Here is a 22,735-nt window from a genome sequence, read left to right as displayed (position 1 = left end):
GAGCCTGTGCAGCAAAACCAGAGAGTAGCCCCCACTTGCCGCAACTAGAGAAAAGTCCACACAGCGGCGAAGACCCAGCACAACCAAAATCAATAAATTAAAGAGCTGCTGGCGTTTGTTGGGGAGGCATGAACAAGAAACAAACAAAAAAAAAGCATCGCACCTTTAAAACACTGGGTGAAGTGTTCAGGTTGATGTGTGCACTGATTTATCCATCACAGGGAACTATAACCAACAAGACGTATAACTGGATTTAAGAGGTTGACCACCACCAGCGAGACCAACAGTGTCCTCCCTGGCTGTGAGCAAGACCAGGTGTGTGGCTTTGTTATTTTATTTGACAAACAGCTTGCAGGCATCTACTATATACTGGGTACTATTCTAAAGGGTTGACATGTGCAAAGTCCTTTCATCCTCATAACAACTCAATGAAGTGGTTACAAACCCCATTTTACAGATGAGGAAATTGAGGCACAGAGAGCTTAAGTCACGTGCCCAAGAGCATAAAGCTGGGAAGAGGCAGCCCATGAGTCAGGGTAGACGCTGATGCTTACCTTCTGGGCCACCGTGTTTTTGCTGCCTCTCTTGGACCCTCCCTTTTTCCTTTACAGTCTAGTGGGAGACAAATACTCATCAAAAAAAGCCCTCAAATCATGGGAAAATCGCAGTGATGCAGTGAAGGAGAGGTGCACGATGCCCTGAACCTGACTCTGACCAGATTCCCAAAACCCAGGGGACAGCTGCGCCAACAATGCCCCTGCCTCGTCCTGGTCTCCCTCTGCTGCCCTTTGGAGAGAGGAGTTCAGACCGCAAGAGCCGCTCACCAGTTCGCTGTTATGACCTCCAAAGCTCTCCAGTGTCAGTCCCTGGCCGGTCAGCCCCTGAACACAGCTGGAAACGCCTGCAGGGCAGAACAAGGTGAAGCAGTTGGCTCTCCATCTAAGAACAAGAGATCCGGGTGGGCCCAGTGCCAGAGACAGAATGTACCGTTGTTACTCCTGCTTTATGGAGGAGGAAGCAGAGGCTCAGGATGCTAAGAGATGGGCCCAGGGTTACCCAGCTGGCAAGTGAAGGAGTCTCATGAACTCAGATCAACAGCTAGACCCTTCATTGCAACCCCCACCTCCCCCGATCCCCAACCCCAGCACATCTGGGCAGCTCTGCTGACTGTGTGACTTTCCCCTTCCTTACCTTTGCCTTGGAAGTAATAGCATTGTCACTACTGGTATTTGTTGGGGAGGCACGAACAGAAAACAACAACAAAAAAAAACACTGCACCTTTAAAACGCTGGGTAAAGTGTTTGGGTTGATGTGTGCAGCGACTTATCACAAGGAACTATAACCAACAAAACCTATAACTAGATGTAGACATCAGAGCCAACCCAAACCAGGGCAGAAACTGCAGACCAGCAGAGGCAATGGGCTTGAGGCCTCTGACCTGCAACTCTGAGCTTCCTTGTGGCCGCATCAGAAAGCGAAATGTGATCCGTGGTAGAAGCTCATTTATGGAGAAGGAGGAACCAGCTTAGGAAGTAACGTTGCTCTCTCACCCTGGATTCTCCAGGGCATTTCTCACTGGGCAGGGGCTTCGCTGAAGGGCACGTGACAGAGGCAGTGGGTGCCATCACTGTCCAGGGCTGATAGAGCATCCCAGGGGAGATTTCCTACTGGTAGCTGCTTGTGGGGGCCTTGAAGGCAAGGGAAAGGGGAACGGGGTGGACAGCTCCGTGGGAGGATCAAGAACATGATGATCATCTGGGCTCTCAGGTTTCAAAGTGAAGGCTTGGAGAGCTCAGAGAGGTGGGACTGGGACCCTGAATTCCTCAGGGGAGGAGGGGGAACCGAGAGACTTTTCACTGGGGATCCTTGGAAGTCAGGCTCTGGAGTCAGATTTCCCAGTGGTGTGGCCTTGGGCAAGTTGCTTCACCTCTCTGAACCTCAGTTTTCTTACCTGCAAACTACTGTTATCCTTGTAAGGCTGTTGCAGAGCACAGTGGCACATAAGGAGCCCTAACCCACTCCAGTATTCTTGCCTGGAGAATCCCATGGACAGAGCAGCCTGAAGGGCTACAATCCATGGGGTCACAAAGAGTCGGACAGGACTGAAGGGACTGAGCACGCACACAAGCACCCTTACACCCAGGTTGCTCTGACTCAGCCTGCTCTTCAACGCCTTGCTTTCCAGGAAGTGGGCACTCCTTCCTGTGTCTGTTCGCGCCCTTGATGATGCCCCAGGGACCCCAGCTCCACCCTCCAGGACACCTCCTTTTTGCTGACCTTTCTTGGCTCCTCAAGGAACCTGTATTCCCAGTTTTCAGGATGATCTGAGGTCTAGGGCACAGCTGGGAATCGTTTGCCAAGCTGATGTTGTCTATCACAGTTCAGGCGAGCAGGTGAGTCTGGCCAGACTGTCCCTCTTTCTGCCCTCGGCTCCCCAGGAGCCCAGGGAACAGTCAAGCTGTCCTGGCTCCACTCCCAGATTCCTCCTGTCATCTCCAGCTTGTGCCCTTTTGGGACCAGGGAGGAGGTGGCGGGAGCGGGGGGAGACTCCCTATGTCACCGAGCAAGTTGCCTCCCCGCCTCTGAGCCTCAGTTGTGGCATCTGCAAAATGGGACTGATATAAACCCCTGCCCTACCGACTTCTCAGGACCACTGGGAGGATGAGTTAAGGGCCTCCAGCTTGTCCCAGGCTCGGCGAGGACGACAGGGAAAGACCTAGGACTCCCAAGTCGGAGTCAAGGTCCTGGGAGGTCTGAGAGCTCTGTTTTATGAAGAGACAAAGTGTCCTGAAGTGAAGCAACTAAAACCTTTTTTTGGCCACACCGCAACTTGCAGGATCTTAGTTCCCTAATCAGGGATCAAACCTGGGCCCTTCGTTTTAGGAGCTCAGAGTCCTAACCACTGGACCATGAGGGAATCCCCTAAAACCTTTTTGACGAACATACTTGCTACACGGCACCTGCCAAAAATCAAAATCACTCTCTTAAATTTCCTCTCCAACTTCAGACTCAGCCCTGAAACCAGGCTCCTCTCTCCAGGAAGGTTTCTCTTGGTGAACCCCATCCTTGTGGAGCTCCCACCCCAAGACCACCAGTATGAGGCCTTGCACGAAGGCCACAGAAGTGGAGCCCAGAACCAAGGTCACCTCTGAAACTGACTGAGCCCCCTTTGTAACCGTTGCCAGAAGCCCCCCGATCATCACCGGCAGATTGCCTGACCCCATATTAGGCAAAAATGCCCACCCCTGTACTCACCCTATAGCACCCTGAGCAATCACCTAATGCCACCCTTCCAGCAGGAATTTCCTTTGTCTTGAGGCTATAAAAATTGGCTACTAACCCACCAAAAGCGTCGGCTCTCGCTTGAGCCGGCCCGCTGTTCTCACGGTCAGCTCTCCCTGATCTGTCAGGAGGTCAGCCCGCTGTGCACGCAGCACCCACGTTATCTCTGCTCTTTGTTCTTAATAAACTCACTCCCTGATGAGATGCTCTGTGTCTGGAAATTCTTTTCCAGACTGCCACAACCCCCAACCCCTGTAGTGGGTTAAATCCTCCCTTAAAAAAAAAAAAAAAGATACATCCACCAGAACCAGTGAATGTGACCTTACTTGGAAAAAGGGTCTTTGCCGATATAATTGACGCAAGGAGCCCAAGATGAGATCACCTTGGGAGAAGCTGGCCTCTAACCCCAAAGACAAGTGTCCCCGTAAGAGGAGATGACAAAAGGAGATTCGACAGGGGAACAGAGGAGCCATGCGAAGAGGGTGGCAGAGACTGGAGGGATGTGACCAGGAACCAAGGGACACCCAGAGCCCCAGAACTGGGGGACAGAGAAGGGACCCTCCCCAGAGCCTTCTGAGGAAGCCCAGCTTGCGGCGGCTAGAATGCAGGCTTCTGGCCTCCGGTGGCACAAGCGAATGTGCATTTCGGTTGTTTTAAGCCACCCAGTCTGCAGCGATCTGTTACCGCAGCCCTTCTGGAGAAGGAAACGGTAACCCACTCCAGTATTCTTGCCTGGAGAATCCCATGGACGGAGAAGCCTGGTAGGCTACAGTCCACGGGGTCGCAAAGAGTCGGACACGACTGAGCGACGGAACGGAACGGAACAGAATGACACTGATACACCCTCCGTTCTGGCTCCCAGGGCATCCGGCTCCCTATTCCGGGGCCCATGGTATTTATATGATTATTACTGGCTTTTACACACAGCATATTAAAAAGCAGAGAAATCAGTTTGCCGACAAAGCTCTGTCTCTAGTAAAAGCTATGGTTTTTCCAGTAGTCAAGAGTGGATGTGAGAGTTGGACCATAAAGAAAGCTGATCACCGAATAATTGATGCTTTCAAACTGAGGTGTTAGAGAAGACTCTTGAGGGTCCCTTGGACTACAAGGAGATCCAACCAGTCCATCTTCAAGGAAATCAACCCTGAATATTCATGGGAAGGACTGATGCTGAAGCTGAAGCTCCGATACTTTGGCCACCTGATGCGATGAGCCAACTCGTTGGAAAAGACCCTGATGCTGGGAAAGACTGAAGGCAGGAGGAGAAGGGGGCGATAGAGGATGAGATGCTTGGGTGGCCTCACTGACTCAATGGATGTGAATTTGAACTAACTCCAAGGGATAGTGAAGGACGGGGAAGCCTGGCCTGCCGCAGTCCATGGGGTCGCAAAGAGCTGGACACGACTTAGACAATGAACAACAAAACGACACACCTGACTGGACTGCAAGCTACCCAAGGGTGAGGACTGGTCTGATTCAGCTCTGTGTCCAGGTCAGGGAAGAAGGTGGGCACCAAGTGGGTCCTCAGGATAATGCGATGTCCTCACAGTCTCCCCCTGTGTGTGCTGGCGTCCTGATCACCTCTTCATAGAAGGGCATCAGGCAGGTTGGATTAAGCCCCGCCCCCCGCCCCAATGACGTCACTTTATGCTAATCACCACTTTAAAAGCCCTGTCTCCTATAGAGACCGGACATGTGGACACAGAGGGGGAAGAAGAGAGTGGAATGACCTGAGAGAGAAAGACAGACAGACATACACTTCCGGGTGTGAAATCGCTCACGGAAAGCCGCTGCACAGCACGGGGAGCTCACTTCAGTGCTCTGTGACGACCCAGAGGCGGGAGGAAGGCTTCAGAGGGAGGGGTGTATGTACACATCCAGCGGATTCACTTCTCTGTACAGCAGAAACACAACACTGTAAAGTAATTATACTCCAGTATAAAATATATTTTTAAAAAATAAAAAATTTTAAGCCCTGTCTCCAAATACAGTCACGCTCCCAAAGTACTGGGGGTGAGGACAGCAACTTAGGAATTTAGGGGAGGAGAAGCAATTCCAGCCCAGAATACCTCCACAGTTGTCCTTTACTGTTAGAACTTAACCTTGCTATTTGCTGGTCTTCCAGTTCACTTCCTCTGCACTGGGACTGCTACCTAGAAGGTACAGAGAGCATCTTCCTGCAAATCCAGAAAGACTGCAACCCCGGCAGAAAAAATGGGCTAATGATCTAAACAGATAATGTACAGGAGGGAAACCTTACAGGAGGCATTAGACAAACTGACGATCAAGGATGGACAAATGAGAGCCACCCAGAAGACTAGAAAGCTGGGATGGAGACCTCGGGCGGGCAAAGGCTTCAGGCCACGCTGCGGGAGCCCGGGAGCCCCTGTGTGCCCCCAGCCCCAGGAAGAACCATGCTTTGGGATGCCCGTGTGTGGGATTGGCGGGGGGCAGGCATGCCTTATCTTGGATTCTCCAGGAGCAAACCTCACATCAGCCTTCCTGCAAACGTGATTATTAAGGAAGTGTTCCAGGAAACCCCAGTAAGGGACTGGAGAAGTAAGACTGGGAAAGGGAGGAGGCCGGTCAAGGGGGCAGCGCCAGGCAGAGGCCTGAGGAAGGTGGCCTTGGTTCAGGGCGGGGTCAGGACACAATGGAGGTCGCATTCCAGGAAGCTATTTATATCCCTCCATCCTGTCCTGGGAGGGGCACCGTCCCAGACGCTGCCTGCCCACTGAGGGCAGTCCGCTGACAGAGCCACAGGTGCAGGCTGTCAGGAAGCAAGAGCCTCGTGTGCTGTAACACTCAGGGATCCAGGGGTCCGGGCAGCGCACACAGGCATCTGCTGACGGCTGGAAGCTGGAGGCGGCTGACGTCCGTCTGCTGTGGGAGCGGCGACGTGCGAAAGCCACAGAGCTAGGCAGCTGTTAGAGGCCGCGGATTAGCAAGTGTACACACAGCAAAGGAACGCCCTGCCTCTTAAAACCACCTACCCAGATAGTACACTGAAAGCACGCATCTAAAAGCAGCTGCACAGTAACACACAAAAACAGGGCTGAATAACAAGATACACTCTGAACAGATTAGAGTACCTCCGTGGGAAGGCACAGCAAGAAGGAACAGGGGGTAAAGGAAACGAAGGATCATTAGACAAGTGCGGGGGTTTCCGGAAGCCACATGAGGGTGGGGTGGAGGGGTGTCATTATGTCAGGCTTCCCGCCCCTCCTGAGGTCCAGGAAAACACTAAGCAAACAAGCAAAACACCCCAAATCCCTGCCTGGGGCAGTGAGCAGCCCATGCCTTTGTCACTGAATCCCTCATGAAGCCACACTGGGCAGCGAGCAGCCCAGCAAGCGGCTTTGGCCCTGCCTGGGGCCTTGAGAGCCCCTCCGTGCCAGCCACCTCCAGCAGGCCAGGAATGAACCTGGACCAGCCCACGAGAGGAATAGCATCAGCCCAGCCCGAGCTGGCTGAGAGGTGGCCGAGGCCCAATTGGGACCGGACGGACCAGGCAGATTCTGCATGCATGGTCCTGCTCTCCCCACCGGCCGGGCCAGACCCTTGCCGGGGAAGTGGCTGTGGTGGGGTGAGGGGGCAGGGTGTTAGGCCGTATCTAGTTCCTCCCACCGCAGAGAGCAAAAACCTCAAGCAGATGTTTCTGGCTTCGTTTTTCTTAAACAAACACGTGTAGAGTCCTCACCAAATTCCAGGCATAGTTCTAAGCACTGTTACAGATGAGGAAACTGGCCCAGAGAGGTTAAGTGAGCTGCCCAAGGTCACACAGCTGGCTCTGCTCAGCAAGGTAGGTCCAATTCCTCCAGAGGAAGCACCGAGCCTGCTGACCTTCCAACCCCCACTCTCTTTGTCCACTGCCTCACCTCCTCGGAACATTCCAGAATCTTCTGGTGGTTGCCCTGGTGGGATCTCTCAAGAACCCCCACAGATTCGGGGTGTGCATTTTGCACATAGAGCAAGACGAGACTCCAGGTCCCCAGGGTTGTCCTCTGAGCCCCTCTGCCTCTAGATAAAGACCCTAATAGGAGCGCGTCACAATCCAGGGGTCACGTCCCAGGTGCCGTTTAGGAAAAGCCCTTTGAAGGCGGGGCTCATCCATCCATCCATCCTTCAGGGACCTGTGGAATCTGCTGCTCCCTGGCCCTGGAGAGGAGGCTGGGGTGCTGTGGGCACGGCTCTTCTCACCTGGAACCCCCACCCCACCCCACCAGCAAGCCTGCACAGTCACTGTCACCTGTCCAGATTTACCGAGGGGACGCCTGAGGCCGGCACCAGTGTGCAAAGGGGGCCTTGCCTGCAGTCACACACCCGGTCAGTGGCGGGGCAAGGAGTTGAGCCCTGGCCCTTAGGAATGCCCCCAGCTCCTCCAGCTGCCACCTGCTGGCCAGTGTCCCCTGGGCTCGGGGGACAGCAGGGCTGAGAGGCATCTGGGCAGCAGGTGTGGCCTTCTGCTTCGTCTCCATCCCCTGCCAGCGTCTGCAGAGGGCTCGCTCCCTTTCTGCGAGGCTGGGTCTCTGCCTGCTGGTTTCTCAGTCACCCCATCTTGGTCTCGCTCCTCTGTCTCCTCCTGTGCTTTTCCGACTCTGCCCCTGCCTCTGGGCCTCCCTCGCCCTGCTCTCGCTGCTCAGTGCAGGCTCCCTGCCTCCTCTGTCTCCCTCTCCCCTCATCTTCCCTCCACTGGTCCCACCCCCTCCACGGGTGGCCCAGCCACCCCTCACCTGCTAGCATCACTCACCTGTGTGCCTAGAACCCCTAAACCGACGGCTGCCCCTCTCCCAGCCTGCTGCCTCCCGCTGCTGCCTCTCCAGCCCAGTCTAAGCTTCCTCCAGCGGCCCCCCGGCCCCAGGCCGAATGCAGGGGCTTGATCAGGGCCCGTGGGCGTGGGAGCCCGGCGGGGAAACTGGAAACCCGGCAGGGAAACTGGAAACCCTGCCCTCCGCGTTTGGCCGGGCTCCTGTCCCCTCTCCCACCTCCCCCATGGCCCTCCCCTACAGTCTGGGCTGGGCGGTCCTGGAGGCCTCTCCTCCAGCCTTTTCAGCCTCCCAAAGGCCCTTAGGAGCTGAGAGGGCCCCCAGAGGCATCCTGTTTTGTAGCTGGGAAAACGGAGGTCCGAGAGAGGAACTGACCCTCCTTAAGCCTCAAAGAAGAGGGCCTCAGCCTGTCTTGTGTGTGATGTATCCCAGAGCCTAGAAGTCTGCCTGGCGCCTTGCGCATCTTCCCTGCTCATCAGTCCCCTCTTACGGCACAGATTTGCAAATGAAGGCATAGATTTGCAAATGAAGTCTCGCTCAGAGAGGTGAAGTGACTCTCCCAGGCTCACACAGCCTTGATGCATCATCCCAGGGTTTGAACCAAGGACTCTCTGACCGCCCCCCCCCAAACTTTGGCTCTTTCTACTTGCCCAAGACCGCAGCCTCAGCGAGCAGGTTTGAACCATAATGGGACCTTGCAGGCACGACTCTCCCATCACAAATATATCTTCTTGGCAGTATCCACCCCCGACAACCCAGGCCAGGCCCGCTGACTTTAGTCCTGTTATCCTGGCCTGCTGCCACAGTCCCCTGGCTGGCCTCATCCTCCAGGGCAGAGCGATGGGGTCTCCCAGACCCCACGGACGGCTCTTGGAGATACCTCGGGGTTCCCATCCCTGGATCCGCAGGTCTGAGAGATGCAAGAACTGCAAAACCACATAGCAGCACAGCCGTTCCAGCCGCAGGACTGGCTGCCAGCGCCCAGACAGAATTAGCCCTGTGTTGGGGGAAAATTTCCTCCCCGGTCCCACGCCCACACGCGGGAGCTCTGGCTGAGTCACTGTAGCGAGATGGAAGGAGCTGGCCCGCTAATAGGTGGCCCCGTTTTCTTTGGGTTTGGATGGGGCCGTGTTTGGATGGGCACACTCTGCAGTGGTGGGCAAAAGCAACGAGCGAGGCAAAAGCTTATGCCCTTGGACGTGGGCAGTCCACTTGCCCAGAGGCCAGAGGCCCCAGGAAACCTCGATGGCTGGTGAGAGCACAGAAGCGGGAGACCCCGCAAATGTCCGCTCCACCACACAGTGTCCCCCTTGGTAAAACGACCCATCCCTTCTCCCAGCATGCTCTGTCCCCCTGATCACTGCCCCCTGCTCTGTGCCCCCAGGCTGAGCTGTAGAAACACCATCCCTAGAATGCTTGCCCTCTGACCTATAATTGGGTTTATCCTGAAGGCCTGGCAGGGACTACAGGACAGGAAGAGGGCAGGCCAGGTGTCTATGGTCCCAGCGACCTCCCTGCAGGGTCCCCACAAGTCAGTCCTGACCAGACAGCCTGGGCCCCAGGAACCAGTCCCTCCCCGACCCCCTGGCTTAAAGGGCAGGAGGGTCTCCTTGTATTCTCAGACCTGAAGTCCTGCCTATCCTTTATGCTTCTGATGAACGTTTAGGCTAGGAAGGACTTAGAAAGGGTGGACGGCAAAACGCTCATCAAGAGCCCGTGTGAGGGACTGCCCTCGTGCTCCAGCAGTGAAGAATCTGCCTTGTAATACAGGAGACACGGGTTTGATCGCTGGTCAGGGAATGAAGATCCACATGGCCAGGAGAGACTAAGCTCGCTCATCACAACTACTGAGCCCGTGTGCCACAACCAGAGGGTCCACGGCCACAACCAGAGGGTCCACGGCCACAACCAGAGGGTCCACGGCCACAACCAGAGGGTCCATGGGTCACAACCAGAGGGTCCACGGCCACAACCAGAGGGTCCACGGCCACAACCAGAGGGTCCACGGCCACAACCAGAGGGTCCATGTGCTACAACCAGAGGGTCCATGGGCCACAACCAGAGGGTCCATGGGCCACAACCAGAGGGTCCACGGCCACAACCAGAGGGTCCATGTGCTGCAACCAGAGGGTCCACGGCCACAACCAGAGGGTCCACGGCCACAACCAGAGGGTCCACGGCCACAACCAGAGGGTCCATGTGCTACAACCAGAGGGTCCATGGGCCACAACCAGAGGGTCCATGGGCCACAACCAGAGGGTCCACGGCCACAACCAGAGGGTCCATGTGCTGCAACCAGAGGGTCCACGGCCACAACCAGAGGGTCCACGGCCACAACCAGAGGGTCCATGTGCTACAACCAGAGGGTCCATGGGCCACAACCAGAGGGTCCATGGGCCACAACCAGAGGGTCCACGGCCACAACCAGAGGGTCCACGGCCACAACAAAGATGTTGTATGATACAACTAAGACCCGACGCATCAAACAAATAATTGTTTTTAAGTCCCCATTAAAAAGACCCCGTTCAAGTGGGTCATCTGTTTCCCTCCGAGACGCTGACCCAGAGTCCAGACTTGCAACACGTCCCCAGCCCTCAAGCCATCCCCATGTCTGTTTCCTAAACAGCTCCCAAATCCACCCATCATTTCTGCCCAATCTGGCCAACTGCTAGAGACTCTCGAACCAGCATGCTGCTTCCACTCTGATTTCATTTTCTACCTCAAAGCTGGAGAGGTCATTTCAAAATGCAAACCACATCACACCTCTCCCCGGCTTGAAAGCCCTTGGCGGCTCCACTTTGTTCTTTGTCGTTGTTTAGCTGCTAAGTCATGTCAAACTCTTTGCCACCCCATGGACGGTAGTCTGCCTCTCTGCTCTGTCCGTGAGATTTCCCAGGCAAGAATACTGAAGTGGGTTGCCATTTCCTTCCTCCAGGGGGTCTTCTCCACCGAAGGATCCAACCGGCATCTCTTGGGTCTCCTGCATTGGCAAGAGGATTCTTTACCACTAGCGCCACCTGGGAAGCCCTGTTTTTTTCTGCAGACCTAAAGCAGAGACATTACTTTGCCAACCAAGGTCCGTCTAGTCAAGGCAATGGTTTTTCCTGTGGTCATGTATGGATGTGAGAGTTGGACTGTGAAGAAAGCTGATCCCCAAAGAATTGATGCTTTTGAACTGTGGTGCTGGAAAAGACTCTTGAGAGTCCCTTGGACTGCAAGGAGATCCAACCAGTCCATTCTAGAGGAGATCAATCCTGGGTGTTCATTGGAAGGACTGATGTTGAAGCTGAAACTCCAATACTTTGGCCACCTCATGCGAAGAGTTGACTCACTGGAAAAGACTCTGATGCTGGGAAGGATTGGGGGTGGGAGGAGAAGGGGACGACAGAGAATGAGATGGCTGGATGGCATCATCGACTCTGTGGACATGAGTTTGAGTGAACTCCGGGAGTTGGTGATGGACAGGGAGGCCTGGCGTGCTGTGATTCATGGGGTCGCAAAGAGTCGGACACGACTGAGTGACTGAACTGAACTGAACTGAACTGAACAGCTATTTCAGTCACACAAGGCCCCCCAGCAAGAGTGCGTGAATGTATGTCTCTCCTTCCAGGACAAAAAGCCACTCTGGCCCCGACCATGGGTCCCGTGCACAGTGTGTCTCCTGGACACTCAGCTTCCATCCAAAGCTGTTGGGGAAAGAGCCTGGGTCCCTCCCCCGTAAACACGGCCCCAGCCCCTGGAGGTGGCCTGTACACAAGCTTTCTCCCGTGTCTGTAACCCCCTGGACTGGGAGGCCCGGCATCCCATTCACTTAATCCCCTGAAGTCTTGAGTCCATTCATGCAAATAATCCCCGAGCTGTGTACACAGTGTATCTGGAAGGCAGCAGGCACAGGGTGTTTATGTGAACCGACCAGGATGTGGTCGGAGGAGGCTGCCAGCGGTGGTCGCCTTCTCCCCGAACCAGGAGGTGGCCATGTCAATACCCCGGGTATCCTGCTCACAGCGTGGGCTTGGAGCTCAGAAACTGAGTGGCTCCTGGGTTCCCCATGAGTTGTCACACTTCCTGCCCCTGTCCCTGCTAGATCCAGGCCGCCAGCACAGGCCACCTTTGGTCCCGCATCTAACACAGCTCCAGAGCAAGACTTCTCCGAGTACCTTGAGACACATGGAAGGAGGCAGGCGAAGAACCGGTCCCCATCAACAGCGCCCCCACCTGCTGTGGGGGAGAAGGGCAAGGAAGCTGGGAGTCGGCCTCATCTGTGCCCACAGTCCTTCTTTGCTGCCCCCTCCCTTTCTCCCTCTCTGCTGCTTCAAAAGCCTCACCAGGCCCTGGAAGTCACCCCAGAGACCCAGCTGGAAGTGCTGGTAAAGAGTCTTGGACCCTCAAATGCCAGGGTTAAAGATTATTCATAATAGTCACCAGAGTATCAATGTTTTATTGAGTACCTACTAAGTGTGAATCTTCCCTGTGACTCCGATGGTAAAGAATCTGCCTGCAATGCAGGCGACCTGGGTTTGATCCCTGGGTCAGGAAGATCCCCTGGAGGAGGGCATGGCAATGCACTCCAGTATTCTTGCCTGGAGAATCCCATGGACGGAGGAGCCTGGCGGGCTAAAGTTCGTGGGGTCATAAAGAGTGGGACACGACCGAGCGACTAACAGTGCTACTGTGTGTGCCAGGACACTGAGAAGCACCTTATGTGTATCATCTCACACAAAGCCTGGGGATGGAGGTGGTTACTATGGCCATCTTAGAGCTGCGGAGGCTGAGGCCAGAGAGGCTAAGAGTCTTACTCAAGCTCACGTGGCTAGCAAGAGGCAGAGGTAGCATTTGAACCCAGATGGGGTCAGACATGACTGAAGTGACTTAGCAGCAGCAGCAGCAGCAGAAGAACCCCAGGGCTGTATTATACCTTAGAAGATCTACTTGGCGAATGTCTTTAGATAAATCCCTGACCCTTTGGGGCTTTGGTTTCCCCAACTATGAAACAAAGAGGTTGGAGTTGATGGCGTCAAAGGCTCTCTTTCAGCTTTAAAATATGCCGTGGTTGAACTGGGCCAAGGGTCTGTCCCCAGCCTTGTGCCAGTAAAAAGATAGCATGGCTTGGGTCCATGCTGTGTGACCTCAGACAAGTTGCTTTACCTCTCTGAGCTATCGTAAGGTTCCCAATAAAATTTTCCTTTTCAGAAAATTCAAGGGGCTGGATGAAGCAATCTCTGGGGACCCCCTTGCTGATCTAAGATCTCTGGACTAGAAGTTCAAGGTGAGGTTACAAGCTTCCGCACCATCAAGACCTGGAGTCTGGGGTTCTGCGGACTGTGATGATGCGGTCTCAGACTATCCCCCCACCCCTTCCCAGCTGCACAGTGGCTAACAGCCCATACTTGGGAGTCAGACGGACCAGGTTTAAAGGCCCTTCCTTGTTCAGTGACCATGGAGACGTCCCCTCTCTTCGAGTTTCAGTGACCCCATCAGTAAAACGGGGCTGATATTACCACCTCCTTCCTAAGGTTACTGTGAAATGAAATGATGATGTGGACGTGGTACCTGGCACACAGCAGGTGCTCAGCAAATGTTTGTGTAGAGAAATCAGATGGTGACATGTCTGTGAGAGCCAGCAGCCTCGCTGTTCCGTGGAGGGGAGAAAGCCAGGCTGAATATCCAGATTCGGAACCAAAGGGAAGAGCTGTGTTTTCCAGGAAACCCACAGAGCTCGAAAGTGAGCCCGGATGGGGTCTGGAAGCCGAGGAGGGCTGGGCGCCAGCCTGCGGTCATTTCCAGGCTTCTCCACCCAGACCAGATGCCGCCTGGGGCCGGAAGAGGAGACCATGGCTCCTGCCATGCCCTCCCGCTCTCGGCCCCGTCTCCCTTCCCGGCATACCCACATCCTCCACCAGAGCCTCTGAAAAGCACTTCTCAGCTTGAGTGTAGTCCCTCGGTTAAAACAAGCTTTGTCCCACCTCTGTTGACCCGGGGAGTTAAGCATAAGAAGGAGATGGCCCGGGCTATGCGGCCCATTCTCCACACCTCCAACCTCCCATTTCCAACCTGGGACCTGGAGACACTGAAGATGAAGGGAAATGACCCCTATGAAGGACGCGGCCAAACAGCCAGCCCCCGTAGGGTCTCAAACGATGCTTGGTTCCCCTTAATGCCCATTTAACAGATGAGAACACTGAGATTTGAACAAGTTTCATGGTCTTTCCCAAAGTTACCTGGAAAGTGAGCAATTGTTGTTCCATCGCTCAGTCATGTCCGACTCTTTGCGACTCCATGGACTGCAGCACGCCAGGCTTCCCTGTCCTTCACCATCTCCTGGAGTTTGCTTAAACTCATGTCCATCGAGTCAATGATACCATACGACCATCTCGTCCTCTCTTGCCCCCTTCTCCTCCTGCCCTCAGTCTTTCCCAGCATCAGGGTCTTTTCTAATGAGTCGGCTCTTCGCATCAGGTGACCAAAGTATTGGAGCTTCAGCTTCAGCATGGTATAATCAGGATCTCCAGGCTGGATTTCGGGATTCTCTCCTCCTGGCTGTCCCTGGAATTGTGTTCTGTGTCACTTAGAACTAGGTTTCAACTCCAGCTCCAACACTTCGAAGCTGTGTAACCTTGAACAGGTAGCTTCACTTCTCTGAGTCTCGGGCCCCTCATCCACAGCCTCTTTCTCTGGGAGTTGTGAGGATTCGATAAAACCAGGCTGGTGAAGTGCTCGGCGTCCTGCCTGCCCTGATCATGGCTGCCAACACTATTAATATGAGTAGTTACTAATTTTATAGGAAAGAGGATTTACCTCTCAGTGATGAAACTGGAAAACACATTCCCACTCTCTCAGTGGGGTCTGTTATTTTAGAGTCCACGGGGAATTTGGCAGGGTGTGGCCTTCTCTGGAACCCTGGAGGCAGGATTAGAGGTCAGGGAAAGTGTCAGCCGCTCAGTCGTGTCTGACTCTTTGAGACCTCATGGACTGTAGCCTGCCAGGCGCCTCTGCCCATGGGGATTCTCCAGGGATCCAGCAAGAATACTGGAGTGGGTTCCCGAGCCCTCCTCCAGGGGATCTTCCCAACCTAGGGATCGAACCGGGTCTCCTGCCTTGCAGGCAGGTTCTTTGCCATCTGAGCCACCAGGGATGTCAGGAAATGTTGGGTAAACTGGAGATGCCAAGAGGCTGCAGCTTCTGGTCCTGGACCCACTCCCGGCCTGCTCCCATGTCCCATCTGCTTGTCCTCTGAGCAGCCCTGAGGCCCCAGCACATCTGGCCATCAGCGGCCCCTCCCGGGCTCCTTGCTGGCTGCCCAAAGGCCCCATTTGCTCCAGGCCACCTTGTTCCGGAGACTTCCTGCCTCTGGCCTGGAATGTTCTCCTCCACTGGCCCTGTCACAGGAGGAAGTGTGCACAGCATGGGCCCAGGGGTTCCAGGAGTGCGGTTTGGCACCTTTGTCTGGGAGAGGTCAGAAAACAGAAGCCCGATTGGAGAGGGAGAGAGGGGGAGGGAAGGCCGGGTGGGGTCCCTTCCAGACAGGCTGACTCAAACCCTCTGGGAGGCTGAGAAACTTCCGACAAGATGGCCTTGATGTCGGGCTAACGGAAAGCTTGGAAGGTCAAGGATTCTTCCCTCCAGTTCTCTGATCCTCCTTTCTTCCTTCCTCCATCCTTTCAAGAAATATTTATTAAGCACTTATTGTGTGCCAGGCCCAGGGGCTATGGCAGGGAACAAAACAGACACACTGCTTCCCTGGAGGGGCTGGCATTCTCCAAGGTGTGGATTATAATAAAAGAGACAAAAAGTCTGGAGTCAGACTGCCTGGGTTTGAATCCCTGCCCTGACACGCGCCAGCTGTGCGACTGAGGGCAAGTCACCACACCTCTCCATGCCCCGGTTTCCTCAACTGAAAAAGGGGGTGACAGCTCTCCCTTCACAGGGTTGCTCCAGGGATTACATGAGTTTACACTGGTCATGTTCAGAAGCTTGCCTGGTGTGTTGGAAGCACTATGTAAATGCTGGAAAAATGAAATGAATATAACAGGTGGTGACATATGCTGTGAACTAAAATATAAAGAGGGGTGGGGCATCGAGATGGGTGTGGATGCTACTTTAGGCAGAGTGTTCAGAGAAGGTAATAGAGATTACATTTGAGCAGACTTGAATATAGGAGAGGAAGATATATCACTGTCTGATGGGAGAGCTCTTCAGACAGTGGGAAGGGCCAGTGCAAAGGCCCAGAGGCAGAAGCAGGTTTCACAGGTTCAGAAAAGAGCATGGCTCCATTCATTCAAGCATCCATTCAAAAGACAGCTAGTGAATACCTTCTAAGAGCCACACACCTTATTGGAGCCTCCCACAGTTGGGGAGGTGGGTGCAGGAACATGGCACAGTGAGTGCTCTGAGATGTCACCTAAAATCCAGTCTTGCAGCAAACTAGTCCTACTGGGCCTACATCACAGACCGGATGGGGTTCTTGGCAACTTCCCTATAGTTTCCTTGACTCTGGGGCAATGAATCAGCTGCAGTTCATCACAGAGCCTGCCCGGGCTCTGTTGTCGAAACAAGAGCAATCTGGTGAGAGAAAGATGAACCAAGTCATTCTCACTTTCAGCTTTCATGGGACAGCGTGGATTCTTTGTGGAAGCGGAGAATGTTCCAAAGTTAGTCAATCGTGCCTCCTGCCTGACGCTGTTGCTGGCTGAGTTTGTGGCCCTGGCTCTGTACAAAGCAAAGGGAAGGTGACCAGAGAAAGCAGGGGAGGCTTCCTGGAGGAGGTAACATTTTAATTGAGCCTTGGAGGGTGTGAAGCCTTTTCTTAATGGAGTGGTGGGGGGACAAGGCGCCTTTGCAGAGGAATCTGTGCAAAGGTACAGAGGCTGGGTAATGTGAGATTAGAGAGTGGGGGAGGGGCGGGGATGTTGCAGGGAGGGCAGGAGATAAGGCTGAGAAACGAAGAGGGCTCAGATTATAAGACCTCCTGCAAGTCACCAAAGTTATCCCGCGGGTAATAGGGGGCATGGGGGGCACCTTTTTCAGCAGAAAGGTGTCCATTTTTCTAAAACGACCCCAGCTCTAACCCACGGAAGGGGAGAGACTGGAGGCAGGAGGCTAGCAAAGGGCCTGATGAGCTGACCGCAAATCCTCCTCCAGCTCCAGGTCTACCCACAAGCGGCAGTCTTTGCAGACTCCAGAAATCAAGGGGGCCCCTCACAGAGTCGGGGAGTATGGCAATCTCCCCATTGTCTTGAAGAATTCTTCCTCAGCTCACATGGGCACGTTTGCCTCAAAAGTTGTTTCCATGGCAACCACCAATGCTCCAAGAAAAATCTTGAAATAGCAGAGGAGTGGGGACTGGATACACTGAGATGAGTCTTCATGGGAAAAGCCAGGTCACACTGGTCAGTCCCAGGGGCTGAGACCCAACCCCTGCCCCCAGAATCCCTAATGCCACGGATGAAATCTGTCACCATGACAACACTGATTCCCCATCTTTGGGCAATGCCAAGGGGCAGTCAGAGCATACAAGGGGTATGCCCATGCTGGGATGCCAGTGGGAGGCAGTAAGTCCAGGGACATGGGTGTAGACGAAAGAGCAGACTCTGGGGTCTGATTTTTGGATTCAGAAAGGCATCCTCCACCCAAAACCGGTATCTGGTAAACCCTGCTGCTGGGCCTTGAAGTCCATCATTGGAGTTCTGTTTTTAACTCCCCTACAATTAACTTCAGTAAAAGTCGTAATGGCCTGGGGGCCAACACCCCTCCCCTCCGCTCACTCCCCACCCCCTGCCCTGTCATTCACTGGCTCAGGTTGGTTCAGGGCTAGGTTGTGGGTGTGGAGAGAGGCAGGGAGAGAATGGTTTATGCTAAATGACAGGTTAATGGGACCTCCCAAGGTTGCAACTTGACCCCCTCCCCATCTTCCACTCCAGCAAACCCGAGGAATACACTGGGTGTGCAGCTTAGAGCTCAAACTGACAGAATCTCCAGTCCTGTCCCTGTCTTGCTGTGTGATTTTAGGCAAGCATTTTCCCTCTCTGGTCAGGCCAGACAACCAGCCCATCAAACTCAAGCTCTCACGGAGGCTGAATGGTGGAGGGGCTGAGTGCCCAGCTCAGGAGTCAGGTTGCCTGGGTTTAATCTTAGCTGGGGACCAGGGGAGAACCATTTACTTGCCTTGTGCCTTGGTTTCCCCATCTGCAAAGTGGAGGAAAATAGTGACTCCTCTTGCACTGCACTATTCTGGGATTAAACAACTAGACTTACAGAGGGAGGTTACCATAGATCCTAGCTCTTGTTATCTCACTACTGATGAAAACAAGGCCACAAGCGTGTACATGGGGGCGTGTGTGTGCGTGACCCTGACGCTCCCGGGCTCCAGGGAGGGGCGGTCAAGGGGAAAAGGCAGCCCAGATCGGGAGGCCTGGTGGAGATAAGCTGCCGAGAGAGGAAGGGAGGGTCCCTGGCTGTGAGCACTGGACTCTGTTCCCCTTGGGCAGCCAGAGGGAGGTCGATGACCTGCACGCCCACCCAGGACAGGGTTCATGGGAAGCTGAGAGGGGCCTCTGGGGGAACTCAGCACCCACATCCTTCCAAGACAACCTCTCCCTGTGCCCCAGGAGCCCAGTGCCCCAAGCGTGGTGTTCAAGGCCTCCGGGCCTTTGCGTGTCCCTCTGCTGGGGATCCCCTTCTCCTGTCCCCTCACTCCTCCCAGCCTCAGGACCCCCTCTACACAAAGGCAGGCAGAGCCGCAGCAAAGAGGTGAGAAGACAGGGAATGACGGTGCTGACAGATGCCCGGCACCTGGCTGGACACTCGGCCTTCCTTATCTCCCCATCATCATCCCCACCCAGGTGCGGAATGCTTACTATCCTCACTCAGCAGGTGCTGAAACTCAGGCTCTGAAAGGAACCAGATCAGGGTCACCAGGCTGCCCCGCTGGAGGCAGATCTTGAACTCGGATCTGTGGGCCTGCGGAGCCCGTGCTCCCGGGCACAACAGTTGCAATCCACACAGCTGCTTAAGATGTTCCCCTGTCCTTATCACAGCACTTCCAAGCACCCTGGGTGGGCTGCCAGGCCCGCAAGGCTGTGACAAGTGTTCAACCTGCATCCATTCCTCTCTTGGGTCTTTCTGGCGTCCTTGGGTTATGTCCTGGGGTGGGAGGAGCCAAAACCACCCTGAGGCTTGGGTAGGGGGTGGTGATAACATTAATCCTTACTTGTCGGGCACCAACTGCATACCCAGTACCTCTACTCAGAGCAAACCTTCAAGGTGGGCATTTTCGTTCCCATTTGGCAGACGTGGAAACTGAGGCCCAGAAAAGGAATGCCACCCGCCCAAGATCTCACTCTTAGGAAGAGGCAGAGGTGAGATTTGATCCTGGGCTGTTCTGATGCACACATCTTCAATCACTGTGACTCTGTGGCCGCCCTTGGAGTCTGGCGGCTCCGCTGCGTGCAAGGCTCTGTTCTTGCACCAGCTGACTCCCCCCACCCCCATCCCCCGCCCCATGCACAGGGCAGGCAGGGCAGCAGTGTCTCACATATCCACAACCCCACCTGAAAGAGCCCTCAGGGACCCTACGCAGCCACGTCTAGCCAAATGCAGTTGCCACACACCGTGCTCCAGGGCAGGCAGGGGGCTGCAGAAGTCTGTCCAGCAGGGAGGACCCCTGAGAGATCCTGGAGGCCCAAGCTGCCCAGGCTGCCAGCACCCGCCGCAGGGCCCCTGGGGCACTCAGGCAGGCTCTGGCCCCCTGGAATGGCCTGGCTCCAGCCCAGCCAGCTGACGGAAGGGCTGGCGTTGGTGAAGTACTTAACATACGCGATCCCACCCTGTTCCCAGGCTCGAGGAGGGGGTGGGGAGGGAAGGAGAGGAGGAAGGTCAGCTGCCCCCAACCCTGACCCCGTCACTGTGCCGTCACCTCCTCCCAAGGAGAATCTCAACCACAACCCAGAAAGGGTCTCCCTGGGAATATTGCTTCCCACCCTCAACGGGAAAAAACAGACAGCTAAAGTCCAGAGGAAATTCCAGAACCCTATAAGCCATTGCTGGAGAGGCTAGAGCATCAAGGGGTGCCACCCGCGTGTTACAGACAAAGGAGCGCGGCCCAGAGCCGAGGAAAGCTGAAGCCTTACACAGCTGCAGCAAAGCGTGCCAGGGCCAACCGGGCCTCTGAGATCTTGGATCGTGACTCAGTTTGTTCATCTGCAGAGTGGGCCAACGCAAAGCTTTCATGAGATCACACGTACAGGGTGTATAGATTGACTAGTCATCCCAGTTTGAGGGCGTCCTGAGAAATGGGACTTGTGGTGCTAAAACCAGAACATTCCAGGCAAATCAGGACGAGTAGGTGGCCCTACCTATATAAAAATCCTGGCTGCAACAAAGAAACCCCGTGTCTGTGATATTTAAAGAGACTACTTCTGGAGTCAGATAACATTGAGTTTGTATTATGGCTCTGCCATCATTAAAAAAAAATAGAAAAGCAAACAAACTTTGTTTTAGGTTTTTGTTTGATTAAATTTCCCAGATCTTTGCCAGGCACCATGGAAGGTGTGGGGATGCTACAGAGAGAAGCGTGGGTGAAAACCGGTGCCTGGTGGAACTTAGAAAGACGCCAGACATCATCACACAGGCAGCGGGAGGTAGAGCCCTCTTGGTAAGTCACTTGGTTTCTGAGACTCGCTTTTACCTTGAAATGGTGGACCCTCCACTTAGGACCTCCCCTCGGGAGTCACCTGAGCCCTTGAGTTCATGGCTCAGAACCAAATCAACAGAAAACAAAAAACAAAAAAACTCTCCCTGGGTTCTGCTACTTTCCAGAGAAAGTCGCCTTTCTTCTCTCTCCTCCCTGACCTCTAGAGCAGAACTTCTAGAAAAACCCATCAAGTCATTAGAAAGTTCTTCCTTTTTGTTTTTTCACTAAACTAAACTCCAGCAACCTACCACGTTCCTCTCAAGCCTGGTTCAGCCCCCTAGAGTCACACAGGATAAACCGGCCACCTCCTTCCCTGGCAGTGGCCACTTCCTCACTTTAACTTGGACCAGCACTTCCTCTGGATCGTTCTTAACCCCTTACCTGCTGACTCCTACTAACTGGAATGGCTGTTTCCCCCGGGGCCAGAGAACGGGGGTGCTCCACAGGCTGCTTTGACTTGCAGGCTTTTTTTTTTCAAATTATGTGTTTGCCTGTGTCCCGGCTTATGTACTTGGTCCAGAAGGGTTGGGGGTCAGGGGTGAAGCTTCACAGAGGCTCACGTAGCCAAGGGAACGTGAATTAAGACAGAGTGAAAGGAGGAAGGGAAATGTGGGTGGAGACAGAACGGAGCCAGGGCTGAGGGGAAAACGCAGACGGTAAGTAATGTCCTAAATACTTAGTCTGGGTGGGCCACACAGCAGACGCACCAGATTCCTAGCCTGGAAAAGCAAAATCAGTTACAGGAGTCACGTGCCCCTTGGCTTAAAACAAACCCACGCTGGGGGAAAGCGAAACCTTCGGGGACCAGGAGCAGAAGGAACTTTGTCCAGAGGACACAGCAGGATGCACACAGGTCAGCATCCTCGGTGACGAGCTGATGGTGGATGCAGCCTTGAGGTTCCGGCAGCCCGAAGCTTCCAAACCGGCTGCCTGAATGCAGCGCCCCTTCCCGTAGCCTGGCAGCTCTGTCCCCAAAGGCCATAAGCAGGAGCCGCTTTCTCCAGACGTGCCAGGAAAGCAGTGACTATTTGCTTTCGTCTAGACACCCAGGGTTATGCACTGCCGGCCTCATGGGAAGAAATTTCTAGAATGTCTGGGAAAGGGCCTGAACTATGGGGCCCTCGAGGCATTCTCCCTGATGCCATTTCTCTGATGTTTTGATACAATACTCTTAGCACGGCAGTGTGTTAGTTGCTCAGTTGTGTCCGACTGTTTGCAACCCTATGGACGTAGCCCACCAGGCTCCTCTGTCCATGGGATTCTCCAGGCAAGAATACTGGAGTGGGTTGCCATTCCCTTCTCCAGAGGATCTTCCAGACCCAGGGACTGAACCCCAGTCTCCCTCACTGCAGGCAGATTCTTTACCATCTGAGCCACCAGGGAAGCCCAGCGGGACATTCTTTTCTGTGACAGAGACTAAACCCAACCATGCTCTTCACCAGTCAGGGACAGGCCTGGCATGTCATGACATGCACTGCCCCGGGTGTGCCCGTCTGTTACCCTGATCTGTAGAAACAGGGTGCTGCCAAGGACACCCGCAGCCCCTAAGAGCAGAGCTTCTCAGTTATTACTTTCTGCAGAGGAACCCTGTGTCCATGAGGACACATTTCTCTTCTGCAAACACTTCATCGAGGGGTCAGGCAATCAAGGAGTCTCTTGGAATGAGACGGCCAGTGCTCTGTGAGACATTGGCGGGACCACCCAAGGCCACGAGGGACGACCAGGAGCACGTCTTAGCCACCAGGATGCTGCGATGCTGGAGGGACAAGAAGTCATACATAAGCCTTGAACAGGACCTTCTCGGGCTACATTCAAGTGGACCAGAAGGAATCTTCTCTTTGCAACATCGAGGAAGCTGGAGTCAGGTAGAGGAGCTCATGTACAATATTACAAGAAATCCACAGACATTAGTGCTTATAATCCTACTTCATAACAGTACTTGCTATTAGCCTAATGGGCATCCATGAACAATTCTAATTTGGCTTTTCTAATAGAAATT

At 54.3% G+C, this 22,735-nt stretch overlaps 1 protein-coding gene across 10 annotated transcripts in view; it reads right to left on the bottom strand.

Moving 5' to 3' along the window:
• CMKLR1 (chemerin chemokine-like receptor 1) overlaps positions 1-22,735 on the bottom strand; it is a 44,116-nt gene that overhangs the window by 5,323 nt on the left and 16,058 nt on the right. The window contains exons 2-3 of one of the 10 annotated variants that reach the window (XM_055405660.2): positions 5,040-5,197; positions 825-901 (exon numbers count right to left, since the gene is read on the bottom strand). The exons of 1 other annotated variant lie outside the window; for it this stretch is intronic. Coding sequence is in view for 1 of the 9 variants with exons in the window: in XM_055405650.2 (XP_055261625.2) it covers positions 825-939; positions 8,929-8,942 (129 nt within the window). In the remaining 8 variants the exon portion in view is untranslated. Of the gene's footprint in view, positions 1-163; positions 226-824; positions 940-5,039; positions 5,198-8,928; positions 9,032-14,266; positions 19,481-22,735 lie in introns of those variants that run through there. 8 more of the 10 variants (XM_088828279.1, XM_088828280.1, XM_055405659.2 and 5 more) reach the window with 8 other exon arrangements.

This window comes from Moschus berezovskii, chromosome 19, assembly GCF_049115385.1.
Source record: "Moschus berezovskii isolate FMDL1 chromosome 19, NW_MosBer_1.0, whole genome shotgun sequence".
Classification (NCBI taxonomy): domain Eukaryota; kingdom Metazoa; phylum Chordata; class Mammalia; order Artiodactyla; family Moschidae; genus Moschus; species Moschus berezovskii.
This window is presented reverse-complemented; position numbering and strand designations above follow the sequence as displayed.